The sequence below is a fragment of the Netta rufina genome (assembly GCF_964035555.1).
Source record: "Netta rufina genome assembly, chromosome: 1".
NCBI classification, from domain to species: Eukaryota; Metazoa; Chordata; class Aves; order Anseriformes; family Anatidae; genus Netta; species Netta rufina.
The window spans coordinates 183178000-183191654 of NC_140123.1; the positions used below are offsets into that span (position 1 = coordinate 183178000).

General features: G+C 35.6%; 1 protein-coding gene across 6 annotated transcripts in view; it reads right to left on the reverse strand.

The window, feature by feature from the left end:
• CADPS2 (calcium dependent secretion activator 2) overlaps positions 1 to 13655 on the reverse strand; it is a gene marked incomplete at both ends in the record, with an annotated part of 310262 nt that overhangs the window by 83624 nt on the left and 212983 nt on the right. For all 6 annotated transcript variants that reach the window (XM_084296609.1, XM_084296611.1, XM_084296606.1 and 3 more), the window contains one exon: positions 5621 to 5722. In XM_084296609.1, the coding sequence (XP_084152735.1) occupies positions 5621 to 5722 (102 nt within the window). The remainder of the gene's footprint in view (positions 1 to 5620; positions 5723 to 13655) is intronic.

The following is a 13655-nucleotide window of genomic DNA, read 5'->3' on the forward strand; positions in this document are numbered from 1 at the left end:
TTCCTGGAAAGAGATACTATTTCTCATGTAGTCATAACAGCTACATGACAGTGAAGCAACACTCTGTGTATTATCTTTTAGCTTTAATATTGGATTAATATAAGAATAAAATATCTGATATTTAAGTTTTTAGAGATACTTGGGAGCAAAATCGTGTGCAGATAATGTTTCCTATTTTATTATAAAAAGTTTGGAAAAGCATTTTCTGTCATTTTTAATTTTATTGGCTAGGACTTAAAACATACCTGATTCTGTCTCCGCACTTCCAATAACATATAACATGTAAATAAAAAAGTGATCCCATTCATAGATTTGTTTTTAATTGTTGTCTGATGAATGATCCAATAGAGCAGCTCAATGAGACTATAGAGCTAAAGCAGTAGTAGCCTCTCCTAATCCTGTCTATAAAATCTTTTGGAATATCCCCAATTGGAAAATGGATTTCTTTTCCTCAAATCTTTTTGCTAAGATTATTTTTCTCTTATTATTACTCAATGGCAGCCTCGTGTTCTAATATTTTCCAACAGTAAAATACTTTCTAATGATAAAAGGATTCAGACCAGTGAATTTTAGATATGCATTTTGGTCAGCCAAAATAAAGCCCTGTAAATGAGGTCAAAAAAGGATTTCCAGCTGAGAGAATTTCAGTATTTGCTTTGCCTCATTCTCTTTCTATCCTACAGTAGTGCTAACAACTCTTGGGGACCTGTTAACAAATTAGGAAAGGAGATTTAATGGCCCTTAGGCCCTTAGTTGTTTTGACTCTTTCTTTTCCATAATCCTTGGAATCCAAGTCTTTCCCATGGTTTATTCTTACTAACTTGGAATGGTAGTTTTTGAATAAACGTCACTCATTCTTTGATTATACTTAATATTTCAAACCAGTGTATGTTCTGCAATGTAAACAACATAAGAAGTCTCCAAATTCCACAGTTTAAAGTTGAAAATGCAGACTGAAGACCTGGGGGTTATTCAATATCCATGAGTATGACATGGGCAGCCAGCTTTTATGTGCAATTGGTACAAAGAGCTTCTGACAGGGAAGAGTTGTTTTCTTGAGATAAGAACCTTAGAGAAAAGGAAATGATCATAGTTGATGCCTAAAGGGACACTCTAAGCAGTCCTGCCTCCAGCATTACAGCCTTTTACTGTGTACCAAGATATTGGTCCTCAGGAGATATTTGTGTAAATTACTTAGGGAAGAATAGAGAAAGAGAAGGACTGATGGTCTACATTACTACCAACAACATACAGAAATGAAGAAGGAATACTCCAGAGACTAAATTCACACAGCCAGGCAAGAGGTTAAGTCCAAGACAGCCATGACAGCTTTCTCTGAAATAGTGGCTCTTCCATATTTGATGCCTGAGAGGCAGGCAGGAATCTGGAGTCTCAGTGGGTAGAAAAGATGACAGAGAGGAGAAGTTTAAGAACCTCAAGGACTGGGAAATATTTAAGTAAGGAACCACCAGCACAGAATGGGCAGGCTCCATCTTAATCACCAGGCTGATGGCAATGAAAATTAAAAAGGTTACAAGACAGTATTAAAACTGGAAGCTGGGGGATTAGCTGACAGGCATGGGAGAAAACCTTTGCTGGATCAATGTGACCTAGGTGGATGTAGCATATGTTCAGTGCAGCTCTGAAAAGGCAAGAAGGGAAATACACTTTAGTGAAACTGTCTGCAATGACAGCTGACTAGTGCATGCAGTGCAAAGCAATAGAGCAAGAGTAAAGCTTAGAAAAGTACTGACATATTACAGAAAAAAAAAAAAAAAGGAAAAGGAAAAAAAACACGTTGGCAATCCTCGAGAATCCCTTATTATTACAATAAAACTGTACTACCATACTACTGACCCTGTTAGGGTGATGAGAACAATTAGAAAATGTAAAGTGAGATTAGAAGAACTACAAATATTAAGAGATTTCAACTACACAGGTGATGATCAATAGCTCATTAGGATGAAATAGAATGATAAAATTTTGAAACATGGTATTGAATTGCTGCTTTGGACAACTAATTGAGGTTCCATGAGAGAAATGTTGTTCTGGATCTGGTCTCAAGTGTAAACAGGACACAAAATAATGATCACAAAATAATAACGTTATTATTTTAACATAATATATAATAACATAATATTATAATAACATTATTAACAGTGTAGCAAAAGAAATCATTCCAAATAAATTCAGTATATGTATACTCAGTTCAAGAATGGGAATTAAGGAAAAAACATGAACTTGAAAAACAAAGGTCCAAACCTTAAAGTGCTATCCAAAAAGCAATAAGCCTACAAGTACTCTGAGGTAAAATTCAAGAAGTAGGAGCAAAACTTAAATGCATGCCACAATTTAAAAAAAAAAAAAAAAAAAAAAAAAAAGTGATTGAACAAACAAACTAAATACTTTCTATATGACTCCATGAGAAAGTTAAAGAAGTTATTGTAGAGAATTTGGCATGTAAAAACTGTAAAACATGCAAACTGTAAAACAAACTAGGAAAATGTGAAAGCCCTTAAAATATGTTAGGACACACATAAAAGGCAAGGATGGTCATGCTGATAGTAGAAAGGACAGCAGAAGCAAAAATCAGCTTAGGAGATGGTGTGATTGCCCGGTGACTCAAGGGGACTCAAGGACAGTAAGGCCAAAACAGAGAAACTCAGTTTTTGCTTTGGATCAGTCTTTACTGCTGAATGCATTTTTAAAAATATTCAGCATCTCATAGTTTTCACAATATTTTTGATTGACTGAAACATAGAGTAATTTTAATGCTATGTTTTCTTAAGAAAGCAATCTCACAGCCAAGACTATCCTGTGTTAATTACTGATACAGATTATTTTTTCACATAATTTGAATCTAAGTTTTATTTAAAATCTAATGCCAATTCTATATCAGGATGTCCTTTATGCTCTGTATGCTTTTACATATTCTAGGGCACTACTCATTCTTCCTTCTACCAGTATTACACCATCATCCTCATTTAAATCCAGACATGTCACCTATTTTTTTTGAATTTCTATCATTTGTCCAAAGAAAGATATAATGATTACTCCTCACCTGGCAGAGCTCTCTTGTTTATTTTGATTAAATAAGATTTTAAGGCAAATCCCAGAAGGCAACCTAAAGGACGGAGACATTCACCTTTGAATGGCACATTTAATTGCTCTCAAAGAGGAGTTTCTAATGTAATTTGAATTCCCTAAAGATCCAACAAGAATCAGGCAGAAAGATCCCTAAGTTGCTGATACAGCCCAAGCTCATCAACATACTCTGCTGTGTAGGTAATAAAACACGATGGCCTTTGCTTTTATTTGTTCCAATTCAAATAATTATTTAGGCGTTATTATACATTTTATAATTAGTCTCATTCATGTGAATGCCTGAATCTTGAAGATGCCCAACTTCTCTTGCTCTCTCGCTTCCCTTCTACCTCTGTACATATTGAGAAGGCTTCTGCCACTTCAGTTTTTGGGCAGCAACTACTCTCACTGCTCTCATCACACAGTATGAGAAAAAGTACTTACATTTATTGGAAATTACAGTGATTGTGTTTCTACAAAAAACTTGATATGTTCATAGGTATGCCAATCAGACAAAAAGTCTTCACCAAACTCCCACACTCCTTTGTTTTGATTTGTAGCAAACATGAGAAGATTGTCACAAAAACAACTCTTCCTTCTCCCTGCAGGTATTTTTGTTATTACTCTCCTCCTGCCTTTCCAAGACCTGGGTAGGAAGCACTCCATCATATGCTGCTCTGTATTGCTTCTTAGGCAAGAGCTATTGAATCCGAAGGAAGACAGGAGACATGAAATATGTCAGAGAATAATTTTTAAAAGAAATGAAAGGAGTACTGTTGTTTTTTGTTGTCGTTTGCTTGTTTGTTTTCCCCAAAGGAATACTCTCCAAAGAGAACCCTAGCTCTCTTTAGTTTAATACAGAGGAGAAGTCTCAAGCGAAGACTGCTATCTCTGCCTGGTGGAGAAGGACCTGGGAGTATTGGTTGATAGTTGGCTGAATATGAGCCAGCAGTGTGCTCAGGTGGCCAAGACGGCCAACAGCATCCTGGCTTGTATAAGAAGCAGTGTGGCCAGCAGGGCTAGGGAAGTGATTGTCCCCCTGTACTCGGCTCTGGTGGGGCCGCACCTCAAGTACTGTGTTCAGTTTTGGGCCCCTCGCTACAAGAAGGACATTGAGGTGATTGAGCGAGTCCAGGGCACCAAAGGGCAACAAAGCTGGTGAGGGGTCTGGAGAACAAGTCTTATGAGGAACGGCTGAGGGAGCTGGGGTTGTTTAGTCTGGAGAAAAGGAGGCTCTCTATAAGTACATTACTTATCGCTCTCTATAAGTACCTTAAAGGAGGCTGTAGTGAGGTGGGGGTTGGTCTGTTCTCCCATGTGCCTGGTGACAGGATGAGGGGGAATGGGCTTAAGTTGCACCAGGGGTGTTTTAGGTTGGATATTAGGAAGAACTTCTCTACTGAGAGGGTTGTGAGGCATTGGAATGGGCTGCCCAGAGAAGTGGTGGAGTCACCATCCCTGGAGGTCTTTAAAAGAGGTTTAGATGTTGAACTTAGCGATATGGTTTAGTTTAGAATTGTTAGTTTAGTTTAGTTTTAGTTTAGACTTGTTAGTGTTAGGTCAGAGGTTGGACTCGATGATCTTGAGGTCTCTTCCAACCTAGACAATTCTGTGATTCTGTGATCTCCTCCTTGTTTAAAAAATTCCCACACAACATCATTATCTACATGACAGATACCAGTGAATACCAGACACTTACCTCATCACAACAGAGGGGGCATACAACAGACTTATAGCAAACCTTTCCAAAGAAAATAAGGCTTTTTCACACAACACTATTTAAACTGTGGAACAGGTTGTCACAAGGTGATAGAGATAAAAAAAGGTATATAAATACATTCTAAAAAATGTTCAGATTGGCAGAATGGTGGCAGACAGGTTGGCTAACTGTGATAAACTAATAGATTTGGTGAACTAGATGCCAATCTTATGCTAAGGTTCACAAACCATCAACTGCTAGAAGGATACCAGAGGAAACATCACTCCATGTTTGCTCTGTTTCTTGTACTCTTCCTTCTACTGGTACAGCTGTCCTTATATTGCCAGTCCTTACATATTACAAACTCTTTATTGAGGATGATTTTGGAAAGTGTATTATGAAACCCAGCAAATGACATTAGACAACCAGGAAAAAAGTTTGTACCTACTGTGTAGGTACCTATATGTACCAGGTACCTACCTATTCACATGACTCTTCTGATCAGCATTAATCCAGAAAGTGGTATGACTTAGTCATTTTCATTCAGGCAATTTTCTTAGATTTATAGATAGCTTAAAGTTCAAAAGGACCAATAAAACCAGGCCTTTATTCTTGCAGTATCTTTTCTACCACAGAGAGAATACAACTCAAATGACATGCAAATGAATTCTAAGCACAAACACTTGTGCAAATAAATTATTCCATATTTAATACATTCAAAACTTCTTTGCAGGTAGACTATATTATTTTCACTCTGTTCAAGATTAGTACTGAACATCATAATAAAAACATTCTGCCAGACAAAACTTAGTATTACTGAATAAATTATACACTTACCTGAAATGGCTTATTTGGTTTTCTAAAAGGGAGGAAAGTCTGTCCTTAATTTCCTCAAACCTGTCTTTCTCATCAACAGATACTGTTCCAATTCCATCTGGCCTGTAATATCAAATATTTAAGAACTTAATAATTAATAATATTTAAGAATTGCTGACATCTCTTCATGCTGCCTCTTCTTTGAACAGTGATCTTTATTTTCAAAGTTTTCAGTTAACATGTGCTACTCTCCTTTCACTTTTCCCATTGCCTTTAAGGATAAATGGTAATTTGTGGATATAGTTAAAGAACAGACTATAACTAGACAAAGAACTTAACTTTTGGAGCTGAACTTTTAAATGCAAGTCCTAAGTTGCTACCTAGACCCAATACAAACACAAGGAATCATATATTTCTTCCAAATCACTCCCAAATAATAGTATCCTTTCTCAAAAAGTTAGTAGTGTTAGCACAATAGAGGGGCCAACTCTGATCTCTGTCTCAATTTCAGCTCCTTGAATCTTCCAGATGTTTTTCCAGAGGCAAAATGTGGCTGAATGTGCAGTTAGAGTGAACATACATTTTTGATCTCCCAAACCATATTGACAAACAGCAGTCTTGTAAACAAGACTTCCATAAAAATATAGCATAAAGGATGCAATAAATATTTTTAAAGCACTGGCATTTTAAAAAAAATAAAAATAAAATTTAACATGTCCCAATAATTAATAAGCTTTATATTAAGTACCTTAAACACATACTTAGAGTCTTATCCTAAATATGTTATTAATACCTTTTTAATAAAATAATGACAAAGTTAATGAAATTGAAATACACATTTCCCAATGGTATTTCTGCCTTACAATCACAACTTTCCCACATCATGCTGTACACTGCTTTAAAGCAAAATATATGAAAACTTCCAGCTCCAGGGTAACAAAACACCTGCTGCTTCTCACCTGGGTTTATACTCTGACATGAAGTGTGGATCTACCCTGTACCTTCTCCAGAGCCCCCAAAACTATCTCATTGTTTTTAGAACTGGGAAAACCGTAGTAAAGTGATATGAAAAAAGACAACATGGTTTTGCTAAATTGTTACTTTAACTTTCTCTACTATCCTTAAACTTAGGAAGGATAATTTGCTACCTGGTCATGACACAAACACTTATTTTACCCCTTAAATCACTTACATTTCTGATCTGTCAAGTCAAGGTGGAAAGAATCCCTGAATTCTTTAAATTATTGTGAAGACAACAATAAAAATCAGATATGTTGGAGATATGAGTAACCAGGCACATCAATACGCTATTGGATAAATTTGATGTGAAAAAGCAAATAACTTATTTATCTTTTTTTGACGGATGCCAGAATACTTTACCTCAGCCTTCTGACAGATGGAACAGGCTCAAATGTAAGTAAATTTTACCGTCTGATGTCATTGTCAGGAGAGATCGTGCTCTGGAGTGATAAACTAAATAGTTCTGTCATATTAAACCTTGCTGAAGAATGTCATATATATGACAGAAAAGACCTAGGGGTCCACATAACAATAAGTGAAAAAGGTGAGCCAGTAGCATGTCATATCTGTCAACCTGCACTAAGGCTAGGATCACTGCCTAGTGGGAACTTGTCACTTCACTGAGTTTGTTGCCATACAGAACCATGCTGACAATGCCAAAAATTTTCAGAACTGTTAAATATATTTTCAGTGAATGTTTGGATAGAGCCAAATGTCCCAGAAGAACAATAACGACTACACAAAAAGGTGTTAGAAAAATGTACAAGCTATGGAACTGAAAAACTCAACTCTTCAAAGCATGCTTTTACAAACAACACAAACTCTGAATCACTATTTTGTTTCTTACTTTGTTTCTTCCTTATTCTTTCTAGCCTTATTGCAACAAGCAGAACCTAAAAATGCATTTTCATAGCACAGTTCTGAGACACATTATAGTGGTGACCACTTTTTACTGCTCTTGGGAGTGTCTTATCTACTACCAAGTAAAAAGAATTCACAGAAAAAAGAATCTGACTCTGAGATGATCTAAGAAAACATAGATGAATGTTTTCATAATTCCCACTCATTTTACCTTCTAGATCTTTTTTCTTTAATTCTTTAAATTAGTTTTTCTTTAATTCTTTAAAGACATTAAAATAAAATAAAATAAAATAAAATAAAATAAAATAAAATAAAATAAAATAAAATAAAATAAAATAAAATAAAATAAAATAAAATAAAAATATTGTTTTGAACCAGTTATTTTTATTAATAAATTACTGTGTCTGCCAGGAAGATCACAACCAACCAGTCATTTGGTTTTCAAATACTTAGGTTACCCAGAAGTCATGCCAGAACTATTTTGCAACTAAAAACATCAACAAATCTGAATTTTATACCATCCCAGATGATACAAGTGGCTATTCGGACTTGATTTTTTCAATTCAAAGCCAGTATTAAGCCTTCCTATCACAGACTGGGACCTCTCTTTCAAGAACTCCACCAAGTGATGGACTGCCTCGAGAAGTATCAAGTCTTCATGTTATTGTACACATGACACCGTTTTAACAGTATCTTCCCAAGAAAGTGAAGGAAGAGTGAATTTTCCTTTCTTCCACATTCCTTTCCTCCTGATTGTTCACAGCTACTTTTGGCATTAGAAAGCCAGGAAAAAAAAATAAAAATAAAAACAAAAAAATAAAAAAAGACTGGGTAGCATTCTCTTTCTCACTTACATAATTTTTCCATTTTCTGAGAGCTCTGTCAATTGGATTTGGATTGGCCTGTCTTTTCTGCCTAGATCACAGTGTAACCAGCATAGATGTAACGTTGTTTCTGATCACATCTCAATTTGTTTAATTCACTTAGACCTTAATATTGAAAGATATACAAAATAAATACCTCATGAACTAGAGCTAGTGCATTCCACAGGGAAGTAGCTGTTTGAACATTTTTTAAAATTACACCAAAAATAGAGATTGACCTGAATTTTTAAAGAAAATTTTACTGTGACAGTCTTCCAAGATAACTGTCCAGATGGTAGTTCTCCTAGGGAAGCTAATTGATTAGGTGATGGATTTAGAGTTCCCTCTGGGGACAGTTTTTATTCACTTGACATAATCCTTTAAGAGTTGGAATACCTGTTGATATATTTTGCTGTCTAAAGGTCTTAAAACTTGTAATAATTTGCAGATGTCACTTGACAGATTGTAGGAATAAGGTTCTTGAGAACAGGTATGGCATATGAGATAAAAATGGTATTCCAGTTCCGATGTGAATCAGAGATGATGGACATTTGGTTGGGTATTGATTCATTCCAGCCCTCAACTTTGGAAACAGCTTCTCCTAGTGGCCTCTAGTGTGAAACTGTTAACTTAAACAGGCCTGTTCTGCTGTGACAGGCTTGTGAAATAGTAACTGAATATGACTGACATTTCTTTATTTTCCCCCCCTCTGGAACATTGCTTATACTGGTGCTTTTTGCATATTTTACAAATGTTTAAATGTTACTCTTTTAAATAAGCTTTCCTTATTAAAAGCTTAGACCATCACTTTGGTCTTTCATGGGAAAAATAAAAATAAAAAAGAGTAAGAGAAAATGAATTGACAGATTGATATTCAGATATATATACATACATACAGATGAGAACAGTAAGGCTGACCAAAATAATCTGCCAGAAAAAGATGAGAAATTCTGATGAAAAACAAAATATATGGAAAACAAAAACACTTCAGCTAAGGTCTTACATCAAGACATGTATATAATAAACTGTATTTCAGGGTGTAGGAAAACCAAAACCATGAACTATAAGTCATCTTAGCTTTTAGAAACAAATTGTTTTAGAAGAATGCACTGCTTTCTAAGAGCACTTCTTTTTAAACTCAACAGGAGGAAAAAGCAAACAAACAAACAGTGGCAGTTTTCAAATTAGCAAAATATTTTTTTTTCTTGTTTCTCAGTAAACAGGATTTAGAATTTTGATTAAGAGACTTTATTATCCATTTACCAGAAATTTAATATCAATTTTTTCCTTTAAAACACAATTCCTTTAATCAATGCTTTTGTAGAGTTCATGGTTTATGCTAGACAAGTCTAAGAAAAACAGTGATTTACATTATCAGCTTAGAAGCAGGCAGAGCAGACATCTTTTTATTAACAGAAAAGAAAGAGAGCAAATTATCACGTGGCAGTCACAGATAGCTTTAACCAACAGACACTTGAAGAGCAAACACTTTGTGGTTTATATCAACTATTCTACAAACATTCTGACAAAAAAAAAAAAAAGTTGGCACAATAGAGCCTTCTGCCGTATGCATTCCTCAAGCAGATCCTACATCTGCTTGCAGTTCATACCCTCTTTTTCACAGTGAATGAAAAAGACCAATCCTGAAGGTTACTAAAACAGATTAAGATGATAGAACAAGTTAATTTTCGTGATATTTTATGCAGGGATATCTTAGGTGGGATACACTACTGCTCTTTTACTCAAAGGTTAAGAGTGTACTAATATGATATAATTTTAGCTCAGGCATAAGAGTATGTATAGACATTATTCAGTTGAAGTTAATGACAAAACAATGTATAACATTTAGGGAAGGTGAGAGTATGTGATAGCATTAACTGTTCTTTCACTGCCTAAGATTGCAACTATCACCTTAAATATGCAAAACTTTGTTTGGATAGTTCTTAACAATGTGTGAATTATGATTTATTTTCTACTGACAATTTCTCTGAGGCTTTTCAGAAGCAGATATTTTTGTCTTGCTACATTGGAAAATGTGCCTCTGTTAATATTTGAGTGAGGGCAGCTTTTGCAATCAGTATATTATAATTATCAGCACTTTCCAACACAGCACGATATCCTTCCTCAAACCAAAGGTGAGGTCAATATGGCTTCACTTGGCACTTGTAACAGGGTCAAGAACTTTGCTTCTAGCTTTGAACTCAGGAGATCTCTACCAATAATGTTCCTGTGGCTATCTGCAACAGCAATATGTAGAAAGCTCTGTCATTAATTGAACAGCATTAATTAAAAAAATGCTCAGCTGTTTAGAAAGTCTTCATATCAGAGGCTTAGGGGTATGATGTTTATAAGTGAATCACTTAAAAATGAGAATATAGATTAATTTAAAGGAGGTTCACCTTCCTCTGTGTTCCATATCAATAGGAGACTATCAGCTTCCAAAAATGAAGCAGGAAGCAAGATGCTTTGCACAAGATGGTACACGAAACTGAAAGACTAGTGAAAAAGTTCTGCTATCAGCATTGCCCAGTGAGCCTCAGAAAAGGGGAAGGTTATATTCACCTGAAGAAGAGTGATATAAATGTCTAAGAATCAACTAGATTTTCCAGATTTGAGAGAACACTGCTTCTCATCTGGAAGCACAAACTCACATAGCATATCAGTCCGAAAAGGTACATTTTCTTCCTTCGTTATTCTGGGGAAATGGTGACTGATAACAAATGACTTCTGAATAAAAACATGCTTTGAGTATGTTTTTATACATACTCAAGACATTCACTCTCACCATTTCCATTATAGAGCACTGACAACTTACAAATTCACTTACTTATGTCAAAAATGAGACAACTTACAAAACCAAAAGACATCTGTTGAAGTCTATGGATGCTGTATTAAAAATGAGAGAGAATTTATATAAGATGCTGACAGACTGATGGAATATAACTTCCAGTGCAACACACCCTAAAGACCCTACACTGTAAGGGATCTCAGGCTCCTTCCTCCAGCTATTGGACTGCCTGGGAACAGATCTAAGATTAAAGCAGAAGGCCCAATTGGCAATAAAAGCAATAAAGAAGACCTTGCACCTGCTGTCATTACAACACAGACAGAAAGAAAGAGCTCCCGGGGTTGGGTGAATAAGAAGCACAGCAGAAAAAGGAAGCATCTTCAACAGTTTATAGCTGATGTTCCACAAAATCCTGCTAGTAATGGTTTCATAGGAAAACCATCAAAAAAACGAACAAACAAACAAAAAACCACCAAAAACTATAAACTATACTTACAAAAATATAACACTTTTGGAAAGAGATTGAGTGGACAAAATATTTCATGTCGGATGGTGACCTTGTACACATATGCACTGAAACTACTTATTTAAGATATGTAATTTTAAATTAAGCCTTATTAGAAATTGTTTATTTGGATAATGGAGAAAACAGCAAGATACAGACAACCTTACTTTAACTCTAGAGATCATTTAGTCAGAAGAGATGAAATATTTATTCAGAAGTTTAAAAAAAAAAAAAAGATAAGAAGAGACAGAGCAATGTAATGATATTCCTTTCCTTAGTCCAACAAAGTTCCTTGCCCCAGGTTTGAAAGAGTTGATTCCTCTGAGCAGTCTTTTATCACTTGACACAAAGTGTAAAATTGCAATAAACGGTTCTTATCACAGCATATTAGAAAAACGGAAAGAAATATATGAATGTATAACACTCTTCAAAGTTTCCATAGTTTCATTTCACTTATGTGTCCTTTTACTCCACTTTAAGATATTTCCTCCAGAGAAAAGAGGAGCAAGAAGCCTGTCAGAGAGTCTACAGTGCCAAACTATGGCAAGGATCTAAGAGGAGCTCTCAAAGACTGCAAAGCTATTGCAGAGATGTCAACATTATTTCCAGTGGTGTTTACTGTGGAGGAAATGAGGAAAACTCCAATGCTGGAACCCTTCTTTGCTCACAGCTAAAAATCTTCCTTCATTTTCACTACAGGATCTGTCCAAAATTAAAGCAACTAAGAGTTTACGGAACAAATTAGAAACATAAAAAGGAGGAAGTTCCCTGGCCCAGAACTGAATTACCTATGGCTGAGTGAAAGTACTCACCAAACTACTTTCCTCCAGAGGAGTGGGAGGTGAAGAAGGTGAGATCAATTTAAAATTAAAAGGTGTTTCTAGGGGAGGTATGTGGAACTGCAGGCCAGTAATACTTCCCAGAGAATTAGAAGAAACTATAATATAAAAATATTTAAGGATAAAATTAAAAGGAAGTTGGGTAAATATGATTTATTGTGAAGAAGTCTGTATGGCTTTGAAGACACAAGGCAGGGGCATCCTATCTTCCGATACTGACATTCTCTAAAGGCATCAAAAACACATGGATGACTGTGATCTGATTCATACAATGTACCTGGATTTCCAAAAACCTTTTTGCCAAACATTTTTAAGGCAAGAGAGTAGGAGTAAATGGTGAATATTTGCAGTGGAGGGATGTTATCAGTAGAGTTCTGCAGTGATCCGTGCTGAGACCTGTGTTATCTTACAGTATTCATAAATACTGGCAAACAGCTAAAAACTGATATGATAGTAATTGTCGTGATAATTATGTGGAATAGCATAGAATTGCATAAGGACCTTAGGAGATCAAGCAAGAATAAAACAACACATAACGACCAAGGTATATAAATATAAAGAAAAATCATTTGCTGTTTAGGACAGAGATCTTAGTGTTATGATGGATAGTGTCATGAAGCTGTGTTGAGCAGCAGTAAAAAAAGCAAAACATCAGGAATTAGAAAAAAAGGATAGGGTATTAGCAGAAAATATCCATCCAGTGTAATAATGCAAGGTTCACTCATAATTCTTGAATCTTAAACAGAAAAGCAACAACAGAAGGATTGTTTTACGTCTCTCTTCATCTGTTCCAGTAGCAAAAGAGACTGAAATGAGATCTCTAGGCGTCAAGATCAAAACAAGAGTCCTTTATGCAGGAGTAAGCTGAGTTGTGTGGAACTTGCTACCAAGGGCTCTGAGAATGCAAAGGGGTTACCCAGATACAGTGGTGGAATGGACGAGTACCTCAGAGACTTGCTCCAGGTTACCAGACAGGCATATTCTGAGCAGTAAAGAGCTGGAGACTGAAAGAGCTCTAAGAGTAAATATTGCATACTCTTGCCCTTCTTTTACTCCAACCAGGTCAATGCTGAAGACAGGTGACTCAGTGGCTTAGAAGAACCCTGACTTAGTAGGACTGTTCTATTCAAACATATGCTGAAGATTGCAAACTGTAGACAAACACAAACTATTTATCTTC